Source organism: Panthera pardus, unplaced genomic scaffold (assembly GCF_024362965.1).
Source record: "Panthera pardus isolate Hobbes unplaced genomic scaffold, ASM2436296v1 HiC_scaffold_2, whole genome shotgun sequence".
Classification (NCBI taxonomy): domain Eukaryota; kingdom Metazoa; phylum Chordata; class Mammalia; order Carnivora; family Felidae; genus Panthera; species Panthera pardus.
In genome coordinates, this window is record NW_026526765.1 from 29803103 (window position 1) to 29829375 (window position 26273).

At 39.0% G+C, this 26273-nt stretch overlaps 1 protein-coding gene across 9 annotated transcripts in view; it reads right to left on the reverse strand.

Moving 5' to 3' along the window:
- Positions 1-25702, reverse strand: part of CPLANE1 (ciliogenesis and planar polarity effector complex subunit 1) — a 137669-nt gene extending 111967 nt beyond the window's left edge. For all 9 annotated transcript variants that reach the window (XM_053906939.1, XM_053906936.1, XM_053906935.1 and 6 more), the window contains exons 1-9: positions 25588-25702; positions 16875-16995; positions 12023-12158; positions 11790-11909; positions 10832-11061; positions 6018-6124; positions 3949-4105; positions 3379-3482; positions 1854-2036 (exon numbers count right to left, since the gene is read on the reverse strand). In XM_053906939.1, coding sequence (XP_053762914.1) covers positions 1854-2036; positions 3379-3482; positions 3949-4105; positions 6018-6124; positions 10832-11061; positions 11790-11909; positions 12023-12158; positions 16875-16955 — 1118 coding nt within the window. In that variant the 5' untranslated portion in view covers positions 16956-16995; positions 25588-25702. The remainder of the gene's footprint in view (positions 1-1853; positions 2037-3378; positions 3483-3948; positions 4106-6017; positions 6125-10831; positions 11062-11789; positions 11910-12022; positions 12159-16874; positions 16996-25587) is intronic.
- Between the last annotated feature and the right edge of the window lie 571 nt (positions 25703-26273).

Below are 26273 nucleotides of genomic sequence, written 5' to 3' on the forward strand. Positions count from 1 at the left end.
CCCACATCAGGCTCTGTGCTGACAGCTTGGAGCCTGGAGCTGCTTCGGATTCTCTGTCTCCCTCTCTCTGCCCCTCCCTTCCCGACACTTGACTCTATTTCTCTCAAAAAAAAAAATAATAATAAATAAACATTAAAAAAAATTTTTTTAAGTCCTAAATTGGGGTGCCTGGGTGGCTCAGTGGTTAAGCATCTGTCCCTTGGTTTTGGCTCAGGTCATGATCTCATAGTTCATGGGTTGGAGTCTCACATCGGGTTCTGTGCCCATGTAGCGGAGCCTGCTTGGGATTTTCTCTCTTCCTCTCTCTCTGCCCCTCCCCTGCTCATGTTCTCTCTCTCAAAATAAATACACTTTTTTTAAAAAAAAAGGTCCTAAATTAGTTTGTTGTTTTTTTTCATGCAAACTCCATGCCCAGTGCAGAGCCCAACTCTGGGCTTAAAATCACAACCCTGAGATCAAGACCTGAGCCAAGACCAAGAGTCGGATGCTTAACGGACTGAGCCACCCAGGAGTTCCCTAAATTAAAGAAGACTATGAGGGGGGTGCCTGGGTGGCTCAGTCCGTTAAGCATCCGACTTCCACTCAGGTCATGATCTCGTTGTCGGTGAGTTCCAGTCGGCACTGGGCTCTGTGTTGACAGCTCAGAGCCTGGAGCCTGCTTCAGATTCTGTGTCTCCTTCTCAGTCCCTCCCCCACTTGCTCGCACATGGGCGCACAAGCGCTCTCTCGCTCTCTCTCACAAAAGTAAATAAACATTAAAAAAATTTTTTAAATAAATAAGAATATGAGGACATTCAAGTCAATTATAAATTGGACCATAAAGAAATAAGGAAAAAAAACACTTTCACTGCAGGAAGTGTCAATTTTTTTTTTTAAAAGATCTTATTGTTAAGTAATCCCTACACCCAAAGTGGGGCTCCAACTCACAACCCCAAGATCAAGAGTCACATGCTCTTCCAACTGAGCCAGCCAGGTTCCCCAACAAATTTTTCACTTATAATTTTCCAGTGCTAAAAATTAAGCATCACTTTTTGCTACAAATAATCAAGGACAATCCCTCAATCTTCTTTCTGTGAAGCAATAGCAATGGAGTGATTTCAAAATCCTTTTCCAATGTTTTTGTTTTGTAAATACCTATGTGTATATGTCAGGTCATATCTAATACTAACATCAATAACAAAAATATTTACTAAGCACTTATGTCAGAATTGTGCTTATTTATAACCATTTATTATTTTACTTCATTCCCTCAACCCTAAGAGACAAATATAGTCATTTTCACTTCCCAGTAAAAGAAAAAGAGCTTAAGGTATAACTTACCCAAAGTCATACAACTAATAAGTAGAAGAACGAAGATTTAAATTTTGATCTGACTCCAAAGCCAAACCGCTACCCCATCCCACAATTAAAAATTAAAACATGGCTAAATTCTAAATTCTTCTATCCATTTCCAACAACTTTTCCCCTTCTTCCCTTTGGGGGAAAAAACAGATAAATCCATGTGCCAAGTTAATTTTGAGTTACTCATTTATTTAAGTGGCCTTCTTTTAAAGAAACAATAAAAGACATATCACACTTCTTTGAATTTTACATGAAAGAAGACAAATGTTTCAGTGCTATTGAATATTTAAATAACTTATACTTACATAGTCACAATGTCATATTTTCACCAGGATTTAGCAACAAAAAGAAATAGAAGAAAACTATAAATAAGAAACAGATATTGAAAGGACAGACTCAAAGAGAGCAAAAGACAACTCGAAAGATGAAATTATTTTTTAAAAATACACAATAAAGTAATACCAAAAGAGAAAACCTTCTACAAACAAATTAAAATAATTCAAATGTCTCACCTATATGTTATGAGTGGGTGAAAAGGAATAAATTCTGCTGGCCCAAATTCTATAGAGCAACCAAATGTAATTAATGTTACCAATTCACCTTGACAGGTCAATAAAACCAGGGAGCCACGTTTTAACATACAAGCCAGAAAAAGACTATCATGAGTCCAGCTGATATCACCTACCCAGTAGGACCTAGAAAAAGCAAGACAGTATGTTTAGAAAGGACTCTCTACAATGTCTTTGACAATTTAAAATGGCCAAGCAGAGTTGGAACACTTCAAAAAATAAGGAGGAAAGAATGAATAGTAGCAAACTGCCACATACATTTCGTGTATTTTACTTCCAGAAAAAAGGTAAGGAAAAAAAGGAGTTTGCTCATCAACATCTACTCCATAAAACATACAAACTAGAAATTCACGTAGACACATAAGCAAATGATAAGATGAAAATATTCCCTAAAAGAGTTAAGCTTTTTAGTCACTCACATTTTAATTAGAACAACTTTAATTCTATTGGTGTCTACAACTCAAATCTACTGATAGATTTAAAGGTCAATCAATACCATGCCTGTCCTCTCTCTGCAGCTTGCTAGAGGTTCCATGCAGCAGCAGACTCCCTCTTCCCAAAATCATCCTTACAGCTCCTTAACTATCTAGTAATATTAATCTTTCATGGAGACAAAAAGGAGCTCCTTATGTAAATAATGACGTACACTCTAAGTGAAAGAGACCACTGCACTGAGACCAGCAAATCATTCATTTTTTTTCTTTCTTTCTTTCTTTCTTTCTTTCTTTCTTTCTTTCTTTCTTTCTTTCTTTCTTTTTTCTTTTCTTTCTTTCTTTCTTTCTTTCTTTCTTTCTTTCTTTCTTTCTTTCTCTTATTGAAGTATAGTCAAGACACAATGTTACATTAATTTCAGGTGTAAGAATGAGTAATACCTTCAGAAAAGAACTTTTGGGTGGGGAAAGAAAATGAAGAGGCAAGACTAGATAGATCTGAAAACTTTGGAAATTCAGAGAACAGCAAAGAAAAATGTTCAGAAAATGAAATTAGGAAGTCCAAGAGGAAACCTTCCTACTCTATAATCCCAAATAGATCCTGGTAGAGGCTCTTGTGCTATCAAAAATCCTGATTATTGCTATTAACCCACATGCAGAGCATGCCAACTTTGTTTAAAAAGCTATAAACACCTCAGCCACCCCAAGTATATAATGATCTTCCCAGTCCAGGTTTTCTCATTTCAGTCTCTAATTAAGCCCAATATCCCCTATCCAGTTATGATTCCACTCCTCCTGAGATAACACAGAAAAAAATAAAAGAGAAAAGAAAATATGTTCATGTATCTTCCACCCTACCAGATCCTTCCTTAAGATTTTCCTTCATATAGCAATTAATCAAGCACAAATGCTGAAAGTAAGCTGCATTATCTACCTAAATATCTACTTAGATATCTTTTGTATTATCAGAGCCTTAAACTTATTAAACTATTAAAAGAGAAAATAAAAATGCTATGCAGAAACACAAGAGTTCATACCTGATAAGTGTAGGTGGAACCACAGGATTCTTATTACTACACCCTCTCAGGCTACCACTGAGAGTAACAAAATTCAATGTGTTTATAAACAATACCCGAGTTGCCTAGAAAGCAAAAAAAAAAAAAAAAAAAAAAGCAAAAAAACATTAAAATTATTTTACTTTAATCATTACTTATAATTCTAGAGACCTAGAGACCTATTATTATATTAATAAACTATCTTGGAAGTCTTTCCCAACTGGCAAAACAATACTGAAAACTGAAACTCCTCACTCTTTTATACTATATTTTAAGGACATCAGTTACCACTTTGCCCTTCTTCCTTTTTGTTACCCTCTTTTCACTTCTGAAGGCCAAGTTTTGAAATTATAGCTTCTGGATAAAATAACTTTATGTTAAAGTTAAACTGGATCAGAAAACACCAATATAATGTTAAACTGGATCAGAAAACACCACAATGTTAAACTGGATCAGAAAACACCAATATAAAGAACATAAAGTAGTATTACAAAACAACTCCAAATTGAACTCTTTCATAGGTTACTTTCAAGACAGATTACATATACTGACCTTTGGGTCTTTCTGATTAAGAGTTACTGCCAGAGTAATGCCATCTCTTGAAAAGGCAGAAATTAGAGCTCCTCTTGACTTTACCGATTCACATTTGGGAATTAGATGGCACAGAAGGCAGTCTTGTTGTGCCCAATGAACATGGTATGGCAACGATCTAAGTAAGTAATGAAATAATTGAAAATAGGAAATATAGTAACTTTTAATATTTAGCTCATCATAAAAAACTTAAGAGTCCAATTCCTATATGTGCATGAATATTAGAGGCCCTCTTAGCAACTGCTCAGAATTTTCATCCACGCCACAAAAGAGCAGTTGCCAGTTAAACAGGTTCAGTATCAGCATTTTGTTAGTAATGGCATGTTCCATAGTCAACCCCAAATGCATCTGTTTTGACAAAAGATTTAGATGACACATATTATACATCACTGTAAACATTTTCACAGAAATTAAATAGAGAAGAATGGATTTTTAAAATAGTGGCAATGTTCTGGGGTACATGGATGGCTCATTCAGGAGAGTGTGTGACTCTTGATCTTGGGTTTATAAGTTCAAGTCCCATGTTAGATGTAGAGATTACTTAAAAATAAAATCTTAACTGGCTCAGTCAGTTAAGCATCTGACCCTTGATTTCTGCTCAGGTCATGATCTAAAGGTTCTGGGATTCTCTCTCCCTCTCTCTCTCTGCCCCTTCCTCTCTCTCCCTCAAAATAAATAAACTTAAAATAAAATAAAATCTTTAAAAAATAAAAATAACATAGTGGCAATGTTCTATATTTGCTATATGGTTACACACATGTATATTTATTAGAGTCCAACTCATTATACACCTAATATATAAAGTACCAGAGCATAAGAAAATTAAGAAAATTTTAAAAATCACACTATTTTACTAAATCTTACTGAAGCATGATATGCTTTTGTTTAAAGTTTATTTATTTAGAGAGAGTGCATGCTCACAAGTGGGGGAGGGGCAGAGAGAGAGGGAGAGAGAATCCCAAGTAGGCTCCACACTGTAAGTGCAGAGCCCGAAGCAGGGCTCGAACTCATGAACCATGAAATCATGACCTGAGCCAAAGTCGAGAGTCCAAAACTTAACTGATTAAGAAACCCAGGTGCCCAGGCATGATATGCTTTTAATGCACTATGTATTTTATTGGGCTTTGTAGTATATATAAAACTATTTCTAGTTTAAAAAGTATGTGAGCAAGGGTGCCTAGGTCGCTCAGTTGGTTGACTGTCCGACTTTGGCTCAGGTCATGATCTCACAGTTTGTAAGTTTGAGCCCTACATTAGGCTCTGTGCTGACAGCTCAGAGCCTGGAGCCCACTTCAGATTCTGTTTCCCTCTCTCTCTCTGCCCCTCCCCTCCTCACACACTCTCTGTCTCTCTCTCTCAAAAATAAACATTAAAAAAAACAAAAAAACTATGTGAGCAGGTCTCCTGGGTGGCTCAGTCAGTTAAGCATCTGACTCTTGATTTTGACTCAGGTCATGATCTCACAGTTCATGAGATCAAGTCCCGAGTTGGACTCTGCACTGACAGTGCAGAGCCTGCTTGGGATTCTCTCTCTCTCTCCCTCTGCCCTTCCCCGACTCATGTGCACACATTCTTGCTCTCAAAATAAACATTTAAATAAAAAAATAATAAAAAGTACTTGAGTAGTTAAAAGGTACAGTAGTAAATTCGAGCTATATCCTTTTTAAAATTCAATTATTTCCCAAAATACCTATCTCTATAATTTTAATACAAGCAAGACCATAGCCTGTCTTACCTTTTACATGTTCTTAATTCCATGAAAGGAAATAAAAATGAGAAAAACCTTGCAGAACCTGCTTCTGATCTTCTGTTCCCTCCCTCTCTGCCCCTCCCCCTGCTTGTTCTAAAAATAAACAAAACATTAAAATGAAAACTAAAATAACAACAGTACTTATGGGAAGAATAGATCTGTAAGGTCTCAAAAGTTCAAATTTGCATTTCATTTAATTAAACTTATGTATTTATGGGTGAAAAAATAATAATATTTTAAAAGGGACAGAAAATAAGGAAAAAGAAAACCTTTATCTCACCTTACAGGTGTAAATACATTCTCATGCCACCGAATTGCTAGAAATGTTAACTTCAGACATTCTCCAGAATAAAAAGTAAATGAACACAAGCAGCAATCTCCAAATAACTGTAGATAAATTTAATAAACTTTAGTATACAATTAATCTGAAAATAAACCAAGATATGTAAAACATATATTCTCATCATAAATAAAATAAATGAAACATACAGAAATCCTGCTTGTATTTTTATTCTTAACATAAGGCTAAAGAATAAGTAATTTATTTCTGAGCCAGGGCATGGACCAAATGGGAAATCAAGGTGCAGCTTATTGGCTTAAGAAAACATACTGGGGCACCTGGGTGGCTCAGTTAAGCATCCGACTTCAGCTCAGGTCATGATCCCATGGTTTGTTGGTTTGAGCCCCACATCAGGTTCTGTGCTGACAGCTCAGAGCCTGGAGCCTGCTTCAGATTCTGTGTCTTTCTTTCTCCGCCCCTCCCCCACTAACTCACACTCTCACTCTCTCTCAAAAATAAACATAATTTTTAAAAAATAAAAAAACACCGCCAGTGAAGACAAGAATAGACATTTTTCCAAAGAAGGCACCCAGATGGCTAACACATGAAAAGATGCTCAACATCACTCATCACCAGGGAGATACAAATCAAAACCACAACGAAATACCACCTCACACCTGTCAGAATGTGTTGTAAAATTAACAACACAAAATACAACAGGTGTTGGCGAGGATGCAGACAAAGGGGCACACTCTTGCACTCTTGGTGGGAATGTAAACTGGCACAGCCACCCCAGAAAACAGTATGGAGGTTGCTCATAAAGTTAAAAATAGAACTATCCTACACCCCAGCATTGCACTACTAAGTATTTACCCAAAGGATACAAAAATACAGATTCAAAGGGGTACATGCACCCCAATGTTTATAACAGCATTATCAACAATAGCCAAACTATGGAAAGAGTCCAAGTGTCCATCAACTGATGAATGGGTAAGTGTGATATATATATAAAACAGAATATTACTCAGTCATCAAAAAGAATGAAATCTTGACATTTTCAATGACTTGGATGGAGCTAGAGTGTATTATGCTAAGCAAAATAAGTCAGTCTGAGAAAGACAAGTACCATATGATTTCACTCATATGTGGAATTTATGAAACAAAACAGATGAGGGGCACCTGGGTGGCTTAGTTGGTTGGGCATCCGACTTCAGCTCAGGTCATGATCTTGTGGTTGATGAGTTTGAGCCCCACATTGGGCTCTGTGTTGACAGCTCAGAGCCTAGAGCCTACTTCTGATTCTGTGTCTCCCTCTCTCTCTGCCCCCTCCCCTGGGTCATGCTGTCTCTCCCTCAAAAAATAAACATTAAAAAAAAAAAAAAACTAAACAGATGAACATATGGGAGGGGGAAAAAAAGGAAAAAAGAGGGAAACAAGCCATAAGAGACTCTTAAGATAGGGAACTGAAGGTTGATGGAGGGAGGTGGGTGGGGTGTGGGCTAAATGGGGAATGGGTTTTGAGAGGGCACTGGTTATGAACACTGGGTGTTGTATGTAAATGATAAGTCACTGAATTCTACTCCTGAAACCAATATTGCACTATATGTTAACTAGATTTAAATAGAAATTTGAAAAAAATTAATAAAAATTAAGGGCGCCTGAGTGGCTCAGTCAGTTAAGCAAGCATCCAACTCTTAGTTTCAGCTCAGGTCATGATCTCACGGTTTGTGGGTTTGAGCCCCACATTGGGCTCTGCACTGAGCTCACAGCCTGCTTAGGATTGTCTCTCTCTGCTCCTTCCCCGCATGCATGCTTGCTCTCTCTCTGAAAATTATTTAAACTTTAAAAAATTAAGTTAAAAAAGGAAGAAAACACTGTAATTTACTGTGGCTGAAACTGGATTCTTATAATTTTTTTTTCTCTTATTTTATAGTTATTTATTATCTAAATTAGGGCACTACCCCCAGGGGTGGGAAGAAGATAAAGGAAAAAAAAATTTCAAAATGCAATTTCTAACAGTGGACTGGGTAATAAAATGTTGGTCCATACATACAAAGAGTGCATGCAGCTATTGATAATGTTTTTTAGTTAATGAATGTGTTCTTTCCTGGTAATTAAATGGCTTAATTATCACCAATTCTAGCTTTTTAAATTATAAAACTAGTTATATTTTAAAAATGGAGAAAAAGTACAGAATCACACTTGTAAATACAGAGAACAAACTGATGTTTGCCAGAGGGGAGTAGGGTGCAGGGCAGGGGCGTGGACAAAATGGGTGAAGGGGAGTGGAGATACAGGCTTCTAGTTATGTAACAAATAAGTCATGGGAATAAAAGGTACAACAGAGGGCATACAATCAATGGCATAATAGTTTTGATGGTGATAGATGGTGGCTACACTTGTGGAAAGCACAGCATAACATAAAGAGTTCATGAATCATCATGTTGTATACCTGAAACTAATGTAACATTGTGTCTCAACTATACTGAAATTAAAAAATAAATAAAAATTGGGGCATCTGGGTGGCTCAGTCAGTTAGGCATCCGACTCTGATTTCAGCTCAGGGCATAATCCTAGGGTTGTGCAATCGCACTCAGTTTCTACTCTTGAGTGTGGAGCCTGCTGAGGATTCCCTCTCTCTGTCTGCCTCTCCCCCCTGCTCATGCTCCCTAAATAAATAAATAAATAAATAAATAAATAAATAAATAAATAATAAAAACTAGGGAAAATACTAGGAAAAGAGAAAGGAAGCTCTAAGGTCAAACCATTTTTTTTATTCAAGTATAATTAACATACAGTGTTATATTAGTTTCAAGTGTACAGTATAATGATTCAACAATTCTACACATCTCAGTGTTTATCAAGGTAAGTGTGCTCTTAACACCCTTTATCTATTTCATCCACCCCTCACCCACCTCCCCTCTGGCAACCACCAGAGTTTGTTCTCTGTATTTAAGAGTCTGTTCCTTTTGTCTTTCAGATTCAACATGTACTTTAAGTCATGGTATTTGCCTTTCTCTGATTGGACTTATTTCACTTAGCATTATACCCTCTAGCTCCATCCATGTTGTTGCAAATGGCAAGACCTCATTATTCTTTATCACCAAGTAATTATGACATTTTAAAAATAAACCACATCTTCTTTATCCATTCATCTATTGATAGACACTGGCTTGCTTCCATATCTTAGCTACTGTATATAATGGTGTAGTAAACATAGGGGTGTATATGTCTTTTCAAATAAGTGTTTTTGTTTTCCTTGGGCAAATACCCAGTAGTAGAATTAGTGGATCATATGGTATTTCTACTTTTAATTTTTTGAGGAACCTCCACACTGTTTCCCAGGGTGGCTGCACCAATTCCCACCAACAGTGCATAAGGGTTCCTTTTTCTCCACATCCTTGCCAAATACTTGTCATTTCTTGTCTTTTTTATTCTAGTCATTCTGACAGGTGTAAGGTGATGTATCTCAGCACTTGATTTGCACTTCCCTGATGATGAGTGATGTTGAGCATCTTTTCATGCATGTTTGTCTTCTTTAGAAAAATAACTATACAGGTCCTCTGCCCATTTTTTAATTGGGTTATTTGTGGTTTTTTGATATTGAGTTGTGTAAGTTCTTTGTATACTTTGGATATTAACCCCTTATTGGATATATTATTTGCAAATATCTTCTCCCATTCAGTAGATTGTCTTTTTGTTTTGTTGATGGTTTCGTCCTGCGCTGTGCAAAAGCTTATCTTTGTCTAGTTCCAATAGTTTAATTGCTTTTGTTTCCCTTGCCAGAGGAGATGTATCTAGAAAAATGTTTCTATGGCTGATGTCAAAGAAAGTACTTCCTATGCTTTCTTCCAGGAATTTTATGGCTTCAGGTCTCACATCTAGGTCTTTAATCCATTTCGAGCTTATTTTTGAGTATGGTGTAAGAAAGTGGTCCAGTTTTCCCAACACCATTTGTTGAAGAGACTTTTTCCCCACTGTATATTCTTGCCTCCTTCATCATAGATTCATTGACCATATACAGGTGGGTTTATTTCTGGGCTGTCTATTTTGTTCCATTGAGCTGTAGGTCTATTTTTGTGCCAGTACCATACTGTTTTGATTACTAAGCATTGTAGTATAACTTAAAATCTGGAATTGTGGTATCTCCAGCTTTGTCCTTCTTTTTCAAGACTGTTTTGGCTACTTGGGGTCTTTAATGGGTCCATACGAATTGTGGGTTATTTGTTCCAGTTCTTTGAAAAATGTTGGCATTTTGACAGGGGTTGCATTAAATCTATAGACTATGTTGGGTAGTTTGGACATTTTAAAAATATTGGTTCTTCCAGTCCATGAGCATGGAATATCCTTCCATCTGTGACACCCTCAATGTCTCTCGTCAATGTTTTATAGTTTTTAGAGTACAGATTTTTCACCTCCTTGGTTAGGTTTATTCTTAGGTGTTTTATCATTTTTGGTGCAATTATAAATGAAATTATTCTCTTAATCTGCTACATCATTACTAGTGTAGAGAAATGCAACAGATTTCTGTATATTCATCTCATATCCTGTGACTTTACTGAATTCATTTGTCAGTTGTAGTGTAGTTTTTTGGTGGAGTTCAAACTATTTTTAATAAACATTTTAAAAAATACGACCAAGAAATGTAAAAATATCTTTTCCACAATAACTTTGCAATTACTGTGACAATTAATGATGATTAAAGATATACAGCAATGCTATCACACACTCTGCTCAACAGCTTCACAAACAGTGCCTGTTCTTACAGTCTGAGATCTCATCTTCTAGAACACCCTGTCTGATTTGGATTTTACCTCATTTTTTATAAAGACAGCATGCACTACAGCTTCTTTATCTTCATTAGAAGGCAAATGAACTGCTTCTTCAGGTATGATCTGGGACCACTGGCCTACCAATGAAGGGCTTTTAGAAGATAAGATATTCTTGAATTCCACATATTCCCAAAGAAATATGCATCTAGGAGTTATAAGCAGAACTCTTCTCCCATTTCCAGATACATACAAGTACAGTCTCAAAGAGCTTGCTTTAAAAAAACAAACAAACAAAAAAAAGGCAATTAAACCTGTGAAGTCTGAATTCCTCCCAGAAAGTACATCATTTATCTATCCTGACAATAAGACACCTAAATGATGTTTCATTTCCATTCAGGATAAAACTAAGGCACTACTAATAAATTAAAAGTACAAATAATAATATTTACCATGTACTTGTCATGTGATATTAGGAACCCCCTGTTATCAGATATGTTAGGCAAGCCAGACTTTTCTTCAAGATGAATCTAAGTATCACAAATAAACACCATCAGGGTGCCTGAGTGGCTCAGTCAGTTAAATGACCAACTCTTGATTTCAGTTCAGGCCACGATCTCATGGTTTGTGGGTTCGAGTCCTGCATCGGGCTCTGCATTGAGCATGGAGCCTGCTTAAGATTCATATATTCTCTCTCTCTCTCTCTCTCTCTCTCTCTCTCTCTCTTCCCCCCCCCTCCCTCTCCCTCTCTTTGCCCCTCCCCCACTCACCTGTGTGCTCTCCCCTAAATACATAAATAGTAAAAAACAAACACCATCAAAAAAATCATATATACAAGAAAACATATATATGTATATGTATATATATATATATATTTATATATACACAGATATATTTATGCACACATACAGAGATATTTTTAAAACAGTAATAGGAAAATGTTCCATCTTCTTTTCCTCCCATTTATCAAGGAAACCAATTTAAACAAATAAAAAATTCCCACCTACTGCAGCTTGAATCATTTTCTTAGGCTTTTCAGCTGCCTGTACAGTTTTCAAGCAATCTTGATCTTTGTTCCAAAGAAAAAGCTCCCCTGTAGTGAGTACCCCAGCCAGCCAGGCATCTGTTTCCAAAAAGGAAATACAATAGTTATAATCTAATATTTCCCTTAATATTACCCCAAGTTTTTATGAATACAATTAATCCAGCCTTTTGAAAATATCAGTACTACTTAACCATTACTGGATGTTGTTAGGACAATAGCATCCTTCAACAAAGGCTGCAGACAAGGAATTTTCTTCTTTGTTCTTCCAGAGAGCAAATTAATTTCATTTATAAATTTATTATCCAAAAGGAAAACAGCTTCATTTTCCTATGAGAAGAAACATATGACACTTAAGAGGTGCCAGGAGGCAATTCAACCTCTAATCTAAATAAATTATCCCAGAAAGGAAAACAAAGTGACATTCAAGAAAGATTATACATTTGTACCACAAATCATAAAATGAAAATAAGGTTGATTAGGTATCCTGGAGATTTTTCACTCTATCTTAAAATATTTATTAGAATTACTAGGTAAGATGACCTAATGGCTGCACCTAGACCTTTTTGACCTTTAAAATTGTAAGAGTACTGGAAATGCAAGCTGGTGCAGCCACTCTGGAAAACAGTATGGAGGTTCCTCAAAACACTAAAAATAGAACTACCCTATGACCCAGCAATTGCACTACTGGGTATTATCCAAGGGATACAGGTGTGCTGTTTCGAAGGGACACATGCACCCCCATGTTTATAGCAGCACTATCAACAATAGCCAAAGTATGGAAAGAGCCCAAATGCCCACTGATGAATGAATGGATAAAAAAGATGTGGTATATATACAATGGAGGATTACTCGGCAATCGAAAACAATGAAATCTTGCCATTTGCAACTACATGGATGGAACTGGAGGGTATTATGCTAAGTGAAATTAGTCAGTCAGAGAAAGACAAGTATCATATGACTTCACTCATATGAGGACTATAAGAGACAAAACAGATGAACATAAGGAAAGGGAAACAAAAAGAATATAAAAACAGGGAGGGGGGCAAAACAGAAGAGACTCATAAATATGGAGAACAAACTGAGGGTTACTGGAGGGGTGGTGGGGGGAGGGATGGGCTAAATGGGTAAGAGGCACTAAGGAATCTACTCCTGAAATCATTGTTGCACTATATGCTAATTAATTTGGATGTAAATTTTAAAAAAAATTAAAATTAAAGAAAAAAATAATAAAATAAATAAGATAAAATTATAAGAGTGCTGGGGCCCCTAGGTGGTTCAGTTGTTTAAGTAGTTAGGTGTCTAACTTCAGCTCAGGTCATAATCTCATGGTTCACGGGTTCGAGCCCTGCATTGGGCTCTGTGCTGACAGCTTAGAGCCTAGAGCCTATTTTGGATTCTATGTCCCTGTCTCTCCCCTGCTCGTACTCTCTCCCTTTCTCAAAGATAAATAAACACTAAAAAAATTTTTTTTTTAATCATAAAAGTGTCTTACAATTCTGCTAGCCAAAATTGGGTTACATGTTGTTTAATTTCATGAATTTGATCAGTAGTATGGGCAAGCTTTTTAATTATTTACATTAGGGGCACCTGGGTGGCTCAGTCAGTTAAGTGTCCAACTCTTGATTTTGGCTCAGGTCATGATATCATGGTGTGTGAGATTGAGCCCCTTACTGGGTTCTGCGCTGACATCAGGAGCCTGCTTGGGATTCTCTCTCTCCCGCTCTCTCTCTGCCCCTCCCCTGCTTGTCCATACGCTCTCTCTCTCAAATGTACATTTAAAAAAAAACAAAAAACAGCATCTTTAAAAAGAAAGAAGAGACTAGAGGAAGTTAATGATATAATTTCTCACAGGAAATGACACTAACACTAAAACACCAATCGTTAAAATTTTCATAATTATTACCTATTCTAAGAGGATTTTATAGGCTTGCTAAATTTCCCTAAGGTGACGAATCTCTTCCATATATTGTGAATGGTATTCCTGGATTTCTGGTGTATCCTGGCCCAACTTTATCCTAGTTTTAAGGGGCATAGGGCATACTCATGAAAATCACAATGGTAAGAAAACAGTCCACTGACTGTTCCGGTAAGAAAGGATTCAGAAGATTAAATATTCCCTTTGGTTACAAAAAACAAAAATTTTTTGCACAGCACAGGAGGAAACCATCAACAAAAAGGCAATCTACTGAATGGGAGAAGATATTTGCAAATGATATGTTCAATAAGGGGTTAATATCCAAAGTATACAAAGAAATTATACAACTCAACACCAAAAAACCCCAAATAACCCGATTAAAAATGGGCAGAGGACCTGAATAGACATTTTTCTAAAGAAGATATACAGAAGGTCAATAGATACATGAAAAGATGCTCAATATCATATTATCATGGAAGTACATCAAAACCACACTGAGATATATCATCCTACACCTGTCAGAATGACTAGAATCAAAAAGACAAGAGGGGCACCTTGCTGGCTCAGTCAGTGAGCATGGGACTCTTGGTCTCAAGGTCGTGAGTTTGAGCCCCACATTGGTACTTACAAATAAAATATTAAAAAAAAAAAAAAGAAATAACAAGTATTTGGCAAGGATATAGAGAAAAAGAAACACTTATGCACTGTTGGTAGGAATGTAAATTGGTGCAGCAACTCTGGCAAAACAGTATGGAGGTTCCTCAAAAAATTAAAAATAGAAATACCATATGATTCACTAATTCTACTACTGGGTATTTACCAAGGAAAACAAAAACTCTAATTCAAAAAGACATACACAGAGCCTGGAGCCTGTTTCCGATTCTGTGTCTCCCTCTCTCTCTGTCCCTCCCCCGTTCATGCTCTGTCTCTCTCTGTCCCAAAAATAAATTAAAAACGTTGAAAAAAAAAAGACATACACACCTCTATGTTTATTGCAGCATTATTTATAGTAGCCAAGATATGGAAGCAAGCCAGTGTCTATCAATAGATGAATGAATAAAGTTGTGGTATGGGGCACCTGGTGGCTCCTTGGTTAATTGTCCAGCTCTTGAATGCAGCTCAGATCATGATCTTGTGGTTCATGAGTTCGAGCCCTGCATCAGGCTCCACACTGACAGCACAGAGCCTAATTGGGATTCTCTCTCTCCCTCTCTCACTGCCCCTCCCATGCTCTCTCTCTCTCTCAAAATACATGAATAACTTAAAAGAAGAAGAAGAAGAAGGAGGAGGAGGAGGAGGAGGAGGAGGAGGAGGAGGAGGAGGAGGAGGAGGAGGTGGTGGTGGTGGTGGTGGTGGTGGTGGTGGTGGAGGAGGAGGAGGAGGAGGAGGAGGAGGAGGAGGAGGAGGTGGTGGTGGTGGTGGTGGTGGTGGTGGTGGTATAGGGGCATCTGGGTGGCTCAGTGAGTTAAGTGTCTGATTTCAGCTCAGGTCATGATCTTGCAGTTCATGAGTTCAAGCCCCACATCAGGTAGTGGAGAACCTGCTTGGGATTCTCTCTCCCTCCCTCTCTCTGCCCCTTCCCCACTTTGTGTGCACACGCTCTCTCTCAAAATAAATAAATAAACTTAAAAAAAAAAAAGAAGAGGGGGCGCCTGGGTGGCTCAGTTGGTTAGGCATCTACTTCAGCTGAGATCACAGTCTCAAGGTTCATGAGTCTGAGCCCCCATCAGGCTCTCTGCTGTCAGTACAGAGGCTGCTTCAGATCCTCTGTCCCCCTCTCTCTCTGCCCCTCCCTGGCTCATGTTCTTTCTGTCAAAAATAAATAAACATTAAAAAAACAAGTTAAAAAAAAAAAGAAGTGATATGTTTAAAATGGAATATTACTCAGTGATAAAAAAAGAATGAGACCTTGCCATTTGCAATAACATGGATGGACCTAGAAGGTATAATACTAAGTAAAATAAGTCAGTCAGAGAAAGACAAATATCATGATTTCACTTACATGTTGAATCTAAAAATCAAAATGAACAACAACAAAATAAACAGACTCTTAAATACAGAGAACAAACTTGTAGATGCCAGAGGGGAGAGGAGTGGGGAGATGGGAAAAATAGTTGAAGGGGATTAAGAAGTTCAAACTTCCAGTCATAAAATGTATGTTACCGATATGAAAAGTACAGCATAGAGTATATACTCAGTAATATTGTAATAGTGTTGTATGGTGACAGATGGTGACTGTACTTATTGTGATGAGCACTGAGTAATGCATGGAATTATAGGATATGTTGTACACCTAAACCTAATATAACATTGCACGTTAATTATATTTAAATTTAAAAATTCCTTTTGATATTTGCCATCTCAACCTTAAATGTAACAGGACAAATTTTTTTTTTTTGAAAATAAAGTATTTCTTCTACACAGACCATTTAACTTTCTTGAGAAGCTAACTTGCTCAACATAAAAACAAACAAACAAACAAACAAACAAACAAATGGGCGCCTAGGTGGCTCAGTCGGTTAAGCATCCAACTTCAGCTCAGGTCATGATCTCGCTGTCTGTGAGTTCGAGTCCCGCTCAGGCTCTGTGCTGATAGCTCAGAGCCTGGAACCTGCTTCAGATTCTGTGTCTCCTTCTCTCTCTGCCCCTCCCCTGCTCACACTTTGTCTCTCTCTCTCAATAACAAACGTTAAAAAAATTTTTTTTAATTAAAAAAAACCACAAACACAAAAAACTCTGTTCAGTGAGGTGATCCTGCCACAAAAAGATGGTGTTTTGTTTTGTTTTTTTTATTTATTTATTTTTTAAATTTTTTTTAACGTTTATTTATTTTTGAGACAGAGAGAGACAGAGCATGAACAGGGGAGGGGCAGAGAGAGAGAGGGAGACACAGAATGGGAAGCAGGCTCCAGGCTCTGAGCCATCAGCCCAGAGCCCAACGCGGGGCTCGAACTCACGGACCGTGAGATCGTGACCTGAGCTGAAGTCGGACGCTTAACCGACTGAGCCACCCAGACGCCCCTGTTTTTTTTTTTTTTTTAAAGACCATAGAACATTCTATCTTAGAGGCAAAGTACACATTTAACACATTATTATAGCTGGTATTGTATGAAGAAAGAAAAACCTACCTGTCCTAACCAGGAGACTCGTGGCCAGGGCTTTTTCTGCTTGATACTTGTTGATGTCAAAACTTCTAATCTTATCTCCATGCTTCTTGCAATGACCAATTAGGTAAAAAGTCACAAGATGCTGTAAATAATAATAATAATAAGTAGCCCATAAGATTTACAAGGATTCTAATTTAGAATGTTCACAAAGTTTTGGTAAATCACTTTTTTCATCAGCTCAAGTTAACTGTCTTTTTAAGGTAAGATATAAAGAATGCATTCAGTATCTCATCTTATGTCTTGAATAGTCAAGCAAAATGTATTTGCTTTTTTCACAAGTTGTTTCTCGGGCTATGAAGATAAAAATAAACTAGGAAAAGATCTTGACAATGAAGTTTCTATGTGATATGCTTTTCTCAGTGCCATAGGTTGTATTTCCCAAAGATGGCCACAACAGTATCTCCCATCCTACATTCTCTTCCTCAACTATGACTTTGACACTTCTCTCATTGAGAGCTCTGCCCCATGCCTCCCTCATCCCTTAAAAGTGGGTGAGATTTTAGTTATTCTAACCAAGAGTAAAATGGAAGTGATGTTATACATTTCCCAAGGCTCAATCATAAAAAGCAATTATAGCTTCTACCTTACCCCCTGGAGTAATTACACTCTTGAAGCCTTCAATCGCCATATAAACAAACCACCCTGAGCCATCGAGCTGTAATAAAGTCCAAACTAGCTCACATAAAGATGAAGCCCCAAGAAAACATGTAGTGAAGATGCGTTAGCAAGTACCCATGCTGGGTATGGAGATAGTTGCAGTGGAAGCCAAGAAGAGTTTGTCAGAGCCCAAGCAGGGTGAGGAAAACATAATCCATTCTTGGGAGAATCCTGGGAGGATGTTCACACAGTGTGACATGACAGCCTGGCACAGTGTGCTGGAGCCCAAACAGAGAGAAACACAGAAGTCACACTGAAAAGGATCCCACTGACCAAACTGAAAACAGCTGGAGGATCAAAACATATTACGGCAATGGACTTAAAATCCATAGAATAAAATAGAAAACCATGAATCCATAGAATTATGAATAAGTAAACAAATTGAACATTTCATAAAAATGGCATATTTACATTGTTATAAAGTATAAAAATACCCTATAAGGTACTCATTAGTTACAAAAAAAGAGTAACTTTATGATGAAAAAGCCAGGCAGACTCCATTTAATCCAGTGATCAAAATGAAAATTATCAGAAATGGGACAACTGGAAATCATGTATCACCTAATAGGTAAAATGAGAAAAATTTCTGTGACATCTGTGCTAAAGACACATAACCTGAATCTAATCACAAGGAAATATCAGGAAAACCCAAGTTAAGGGACATTCTACAAAATAACTGATCTGAAAACTTTCAAAAACCTTGAAAAGTTTCAAGGGTATGAAAGTCAGGAAAAAGATCAAGAAACTGGTCCCAGGATGCCTGGGTGGCTCAACTGGTTGAGCGTCTGACTCTTGATTTTGGCTAACGTCACGATCCCGGGTCATGGGACTGAGCCCCACATCAGGCTCCACTGAGCATGGAACTTAAGATTCTCTCTCTCCCTCTGACCCTCTCCCCCACTGCATAGTCTCTTTCTCTAAATTTAAAAAAAAAAGAAAGAAAGAAAAAAAAAGAAACTGGTCCCAAGTGGAAAATCTGGTAACTAAATAAATTGCAATGAGTATCTTTTCATGATAAAAGACAATATTGGCAACAGGCAAAACTTAAATAGAAAGAGAAACTGAGGACGATATGGTTGTAATGTATGAATGCTAATTTTGATTTTGATGTGGTGTCTTCCAATTTTGGAGATGAATGTCCTTGTTTGCAGAAAATACACACTAAAATATTCAGAGGTAAGGGAACATCAGTTGGTCACTCTCAAATGGTTTGTGAAAAAATGTTCTTTGTACTATATATGCAATTTTCCTGGAAGTTTCTGTTACAAATTAATTTTTTTTAATTCTCAAAATTGTGAAATCTTGAACAATGATGTAATTTGGTCATCAGTCTGGACTGTATTCAATCATTAACCATATTCTTTCCTCCTTTTTAAAAAATTCTATATTCCTGGGGCACTAGGGTGGCTCATTCAGTTGAGCACCTGACTTCAGCTCAGGTCATGATCTCACGGTTTGTGGGTTCAGGCCCTGCCTCGGGCTCTGTGCTGATAGCTCAGAGCCCGGAGCCTGCTTCGGATTCTGTGTCTCCCTCTCTCTCTCTCTGCCCCTCCCCGACTCGTGCTCGCTCTCTCTCGAAAATAAATAAATGTAAAAAAAAAATTTTTTTTTTTAATTCTATATTCCTGGGGCACCGGGGTTGCTCAGTTGGTTCAGTGACCAACTTTGACTCAGGTTATGACCTTCCAGTGCATGAGTTCAAGTCCCTCACTGGGCTCACTGCTGTCAGCACAAGCCTGGTTCATATCCTCTGTCCACCCCCCCCCACCCCCGCCCTCCCCTATTTGTGTTTTTTTCTCCCTCAAAAAAAATTTTTTTTAATTCTATATTTCTAATTCTATTTAGTTTATGAATTCCAAAATAGTTGAATTTATTTGGTATGATTAAAGATCTTTAAAAAGAAAGTAGCTGAACTTTTTAATAAAATAAGCTTTAAAAGAAAAACTATCCAAGTACAGCAAAGAGGACCTATTAAGATGCTAGCCAACCTCATATTTTATACTGTAATATTATGTTTTTCAATTACTCAGAACTTTAAAAATCTAAATGACTACTTCCTGAGACACAATTTTTATAAATTTTAAATATAACTAAAATTATAAATAAAAGAAATTATTTAAAAAAGTGAACCAAAAGCAATAGGAATGATTTTATCAGAAAAGCATCATTTGTAGCTCCTAATGAAATAATAGGTCTAGTCAACAGTATCAGTGGTTGCTAAAACTATTAGGTGAAAGTAGATGGGGAAGTCTGTAACAGATGAACTGACATGGCCTACACTCACTAATAAATCTTAAAATTACTATGAGACAGGGGCACCTGGGTGGTTCAGTCAGTTAAGCACTGGACTCTTGGATTTTGGCTCAGGTCATGGTCTTGCATTTCAGTGGGTTTGAGCCCCGAGTCAGGCTCTGAGCTGGCAGTGTGGAGGCTGCTTGGGATTCTCGCTCACCCTCTCTCTATCTCTCCCCTGCTTGCACTCTCTCTCTCAAAATTAAAAAAAAAAAAATTTTTTAAAGTTACTGTGAGACAAAGACATTATATCCCTCCTGATATGTTGCTACATAGATAGGAGGTACACAGAACCATCTATGAAATATTCTTTAAAAGATAAAAATTTTAAACTGAACCTTAATCTGTCTGACTCTAAACATCAATGAACAAGAAATAAAGAAAATAAAGGAACATATTAAATACACCAGGAAAATAAAATCAACCAAATTCACAATGTAAAAAATGCTATAGGATAAATGATGCAGTTGGTTCAACAAATAAATGGTATTTTAATGGGGGGAAGGAGTGGGGCACCTGGGTGGCTCGGTCAGTTAAGCATTTGCCTTTGGCTCAGGTCATGATTTCACAGTTCATGAGTTCAAGCCCCGCCATCAGGCTCTCTGCTGCCAGCGCAGAGCCTGCTCTGGACCCTCTGTCCCCTTCTCTCTCTCCCCATCCCCTGCTGTCTCTCTTAAAAAATAAATAAACATTAAAAAAAATTTTACAGGGGAGAGGGAGAAACTTATATATGTATTACATAGATATAGATACGCATACATGGGGTAATGTTAAGAGACATAATAACCAAATGTAATATACGAAGATCTATTTTGGACTTTAATTCAAATAAACCAGTTAGATATTCAGCAGCTGCCAAAAGAATAAGGAAGGTCTAGGGGCGCCAGAATGGCTCAGTTGGTTGTGCACCCAACTCTTAATTTCAGCTCAGGTCATGGTCCCAGGGTTGTAGGTTCAAGCCCGGAGTCAGGTTTTGCACTGAGCATGGACCCTGCTTGGGATATTCTCTCTCATTCATTCATTCTCTCTCTCTCTCTCCCTCCCCACCCTCTGCTTGCACTCTCCCTCTCTCTCTCAAAAAAAAAAAAAAAAAAAAAAAAAAAAAGAATAAGGAAGATCTGATTTCTAGAATATATTGCTAATTGAAAAAAGTAAAGTGCAAAGGAATATACATAGGGGCACCTGGCTGGCTCAGTTGGTAGAGCAAGCAACTCATGATCTTGGGGTCATGACTTCAAGCCCCATATTGGTGTGGTGCCTACTTAAGAAAAAGAGTATACCTAGTAATACTACCTTATATGTAAAGAGATGAAAATAACATATGCATCATTTAATTTTGTAAAAAGAAAAAGAAAACAAAAATTAACAGGCTAATAACTAACTTCCACTGGGGGGAGGGTGACAAAGTGGAAAGGCTAGAAAGAGGGATACTTCTTAATATACCTTTTTGTATAGTTTTGATTTCTAGAATCATATTAGTAAAAACAAGAATGGAGGGGGTACATAAAAATACAAAGAGAAACAAATCTGACTATATTTCAAATGAGTAAAATAACCCCAATGAAGAAAAAAAGGATCAATTCAAGTAACTTTTTTTTTAAATTTTTTTGAGAGAGACAGAGCATGAGCAGGGGAGGGGCAGAGAGAGAGGGAGACAGAATCCAAAGCAGGCTCCAGGCTCTGAGCTGTCAGCCCAGAGCCTGACATGGGGCTCAGACCCATGAAATGCAAGATCATGACCTGAGCTGAAGTCGGAGGCTTAACCATCTGAGCCACGCAGGCACCCCCAAATAACTTTTAAACAGAATATTTTGACGATATGCTCTCAAACTGAAGATAAGAAGAACAACAAATAACTGTCAAATTCTTCTTGGTTGTTTTCCCTAGGGGTATAAATACAAAAATTATGAAGCTATGGGAGCCAGCATTCTCACTGAAGAAGAAAGGGGAAACAATTATAGAATGGGGAAAGGGGAAAGGTAAAGAAAAGCCCTAAGAGGCTAGATTATAATTGGAAGTATCTGTATAAAAACTCATGATTTCTAGCTCTGTCCTCTAAAAGAGGCTAAGAGCAATGATACTCCAGTAGCAATGAGCAAACCTAGCACCCAGATTTTGGTTTCTAAACCAAAAAGAAACACCATTCCTCAGTAAAAGAAACCAGGACTCCTTGAAAAAACAGCTGATTTCAGGGCAGGGATAGAAAAGGAAACAGATGGACCTGGAACATTTTTTTGTTCCAAAGTTAAGGAAACAAACATATGATAGAGACATGTCAAAAGAAACAGGATCGAGATTGAAGGGCCAAATCCCCCAAATTTGAGACTCTCAGCATCAAAGAAGATGAGCAACAGGTTACAATCTATTAAGTAAAAAATATGGGGCACCTGGGTGGCTCAGTCAGTTAAGCATCCAACTCTTGATATTGGCTCAGATTGTATCTCACCATGGTATGATCGAGTCAGACTCTGCACTAGGCATGGAGCCTGCTTGAGATTTTCTCTCTCCTTCTCCCTCTGCCTCTGCCTCTCTCTCCCCACCCCACAAAAAGAAGAAAGAAAGAAAGAAAGAAAGAAAGAAAGAAAGAAAGAAAGAAAGAAAGAAAGAAAGAAAGAAAGAAAGAAAGAAAGAGAGAGTGTTTTTGTGGATACTAACTGCACACATGCTGAACAAAGTTTGAAATTTAAAACTTTCCTCCCTTCCTCTGTTTATACAAAATAAAATAACGAGTTTCTCAAAAAAAAAAAAAAAAAAAAAAAGAATAAATGAGGCCACACCGATTCAAGGGTAGATGTGGAAAACCACTATTTTAAAACTATCATAGTAGGGGCGCCTGGGTGGCTCAGTTGGCTAAGCATCCGACTTCGGCTCAGGTCATGATCTCGCCAGGTTTGTGGGTTCGAGCCCCGCATCGGGCTCTGTGCTGACAGCTCAGAGCCTGGAGCCTGTTTCAGATTCTGTGTCTCTTCCTCTCTCTCTGCCCAACCCCCCATGCTCATGTTCTTTCTCTCTCTGTCTCTCAATAATAAATAAACGTTTAAAAAAAAACCTATCATAGTAAAAACTAATTTAGGAAAGAACCATCAATGGATGCTAAATCAGGCAGAGGGAGGGGGAGGATTCTGATAAGGAACAAGATATTTACATAATCTAGAGGTACTGGGGCACCTGGGTGGCTCTCTCGGTTGAGGGTCTGACTCTTGATTTCAGGTAGGTCATGATCCCAGGGTCATGGGATTGAGCCCCGTGTTGGGTTCCAGGCTGGGTGTGGGGCCTCCTTAAGGTTCTCTCTCTCTCTCTCTCTCTCTCTCTCTCTCTCTCTCTCTCTCTCTCTCTCTCTCTCTCAAATATAAATATATAATATATATATTTTTATAAAACATATAAAATATATACATATATACACACACACACAATCTAGAGGTATTTCCCCACAAATTACAGCTGACCCTTGAACAGAGGTTTGAACTATACAGGTCCACTTATACACAGATTTTTTCAATAAATCTAATATAGTACTGCAAATGTGTTTTCTCTTCCTTATGATTTTATTAATACAATTTTCTTTTCTCTAGCCTTAAGAATACATTATATAATTCACACAAGATACAAAATATGTGTCATTTTTGTTATTGGTAAGGCATGGTCAACAGTATACTATTAGTTCAGTATTTTGGGATTCAGCAGACTTTCAACTGCTTGGGGGGAGGGGGTGGCACCTCTAACACCCATGCGGTTTAAAGGTCAACTGTACTTAATTGGAAAATAAGGAGAAAATAACTGTTAATAGAAAAAAAATGAGAGTGGAAAAATGGGATAACATCTTAACCTATAAGAGGGACACATGCTCCTCTGATTGTGATAATGTGAAGACATGACATTACTTCTATAGTATTCCAACCAAAAAATTCAAACCTAACTCTATTCATGAGGAAACTCATATCGAAGAATATGATATAAATGGGCTCTTTCTTATTCCTTAAAAATATCAATATCATGAGAAACAAAGGCTCAAGAACACTCCAAGTTAAGGAAGATAAACAATATAAGGCAACTAAATGAAATAAAATAAACTGGGGCGCCTGGGTGGCTCGGTCGGTTAAGCCTCCGACTTCGGCTCAGGTCATGATCTCGAGGTCCGTGAGTTCGAGCCCGGCGTCGGGCTCTGTGCTGACAGCTTGGAGCCTGGAGCCTGTTTCAGATCCTGTGTCTCCCTCTCTCTGTGACCCTCCCCCGTTCATGCTCTGTCTCTCTCTGTCTCAAAAATAAATAAACGTTAAAAAAGAAAAGAAACTGAACTGTATCTTGTACTAGAAAATTTATTATAAAGGATATTATTGTGACAACTGACAGAACTAGAAATATGGATTATAGCACAGATAAAAGTAATTAAATTTCCTGAATTTGGTAAATGTACTTGTTTATGTAAAAGTGGTAAGAAGCATGACGCATGCAATCCATTCTCAAATAGTTCAGAAAAAACAATGTGTGTGCACAAGTATAAAGAAAAGAAAAAAGCATGGGCAAAATATAAACAAAGGGTTCAACTGGGTAAGAGTACAGGAATTCCTTAGTATTATTCTTGTAATTTTTCTGTAAACCTGAATTTCAAATTCAAAAAAAAGAGGAAATTGGAATATGACAGGGTATTAGATGTTATTGAGGAATTAATGTTATTTTGGGGAGTATGTGGTAATTCTGAGTTTGGGGGGGGGGGAGTTAATGTCCTTACGTCTCCTAGATAGGAGAGATACAGTATACACCTAAGTATTTATGCCAGGAATTTGCTTTAAAATACTCCAGATGTATCGCCATAGATAAGCCTCGCAACTAAAATGTAAAGGATAAAAAGCTCAAGATGTGAAACAGCCCTACAGGATTTGATGATGGATGGTCTTTCACCTGTCGTAACTATAAAAGATGTTCTCACCTCCTGTTAGGTGGCAAAGATTATTTCTGCCTCATGGTGAACTGGCACTCGAAACACTAAAGCTACAGATAACATCATGAAACAAGTACAATTAACTAACGGAAGAAAGAAATAAAAAAGAAACTCAATCACACAAGGTATGTTAGGAGGGAAAACATGGTTAAGTCTACCCTAAAAAAGTACGTTTATTCAAAATACACTGGAGAACACAATTTCCCGAGAAAAAGAGTCTAAGAAATCGCGTCCATTCATTCACCAGTGCTCAATTCATACCAAAGAAAGTCAAACAGAAGTTTTCGCCACGACCACCCCGCACAGGTCATCAGGTCATGTCCAGAGACCCCTCTGGGGTTTTCCACCGGACCCTGCAGCGTAGGCTTGGCGGGGACAGCCGCCGTCTCCCCCGCGAGGTGCTCAGTGCGGTGACCACGGGGACGCACAGGGGTGGACGACCAGGAGGGGGTCCCCGCCCAGGGCTGGCGCGGACCAGAGTTCGTCCCGCGCCGGCCGGAGGGCGACCCGACCCCCGGAGCTCCCGCGCCTCCGTCAGCCTGCGGATGCTGCGGCGCAAGAGCGACGCGGGGAGGCTGGGGCAGGCCGAGGGAGAGGCAAGGGCCCGGACAGGACAGCGGGGAAGGACGAGGGGACGGGGTGCGGCAGGAGAAGGCGGGGGGAGGTCGCGCACCGGCCAGACGCTAGGGTGCGGGTTGGACCCGAGGAGCCCGCGGACGCCGGCGGCCCAACGTGCGGGGAGGGGGCTGGGGCCACAAGCGGCAGGAATCTGCCCTTAGTTACCTCCGCCGGGGCTCCTGGCCCGTCCGGGGCGGGGAAGGCGAGGCCGAGGGCGAAACGGGCAGCGCTGCGAGGAGGCGGGAGGGCGACGGCCACGGGCCCAGCGGGCCACCGGACGCGAGCCTGTACCCTGGCGACCGCGGCGGGCGGGGAAGGAGACGGCGGGCACCGCCAGGGCGCCTGCTCGGAGCCGCCCGGGAGCGCGGGCGGGAAGCTCGCGATGCTCCTCCTTCCCTCCTCCTCCAGGCTCTCCAGGTTCCCGCCCCTCGTCCTCCGAGCCGCCCCTCGACTCCGCACCCTCTCCCGGCCTCCTTGCCTCCGCCTCCCGCTCCCGGTCTCCTCCGCGGGCTCCCGCCGCTTCCCCCCGCCCTTCGGTCTCCTCAGCTTCCGCCGGGGGTTCGTTACTCTCGCCGGCGCGCTTCCGAGGCTCGCGTCTCGCGTGCCCGGGAACTGTGCAGCGCTTTTCAGAGAAACTGTTTAATAACCGACTGATGGGCCACTCGCGGGACGTCCCCTCTCGTGGGGAGTCCTTCCCGGACCCGAAAACAAAAGGCCCCCCCACAGACCCGGTGGGCAACCTACAGCACTAAGGGAAGTGTGTCTGTGCTCGCCATCCTAGTGACTTGTTCGTCTCTGACACTGTTTTGGCTTCCTTTGCCCCAGTCCTGGGTCCAGCCGACTGACTCGGG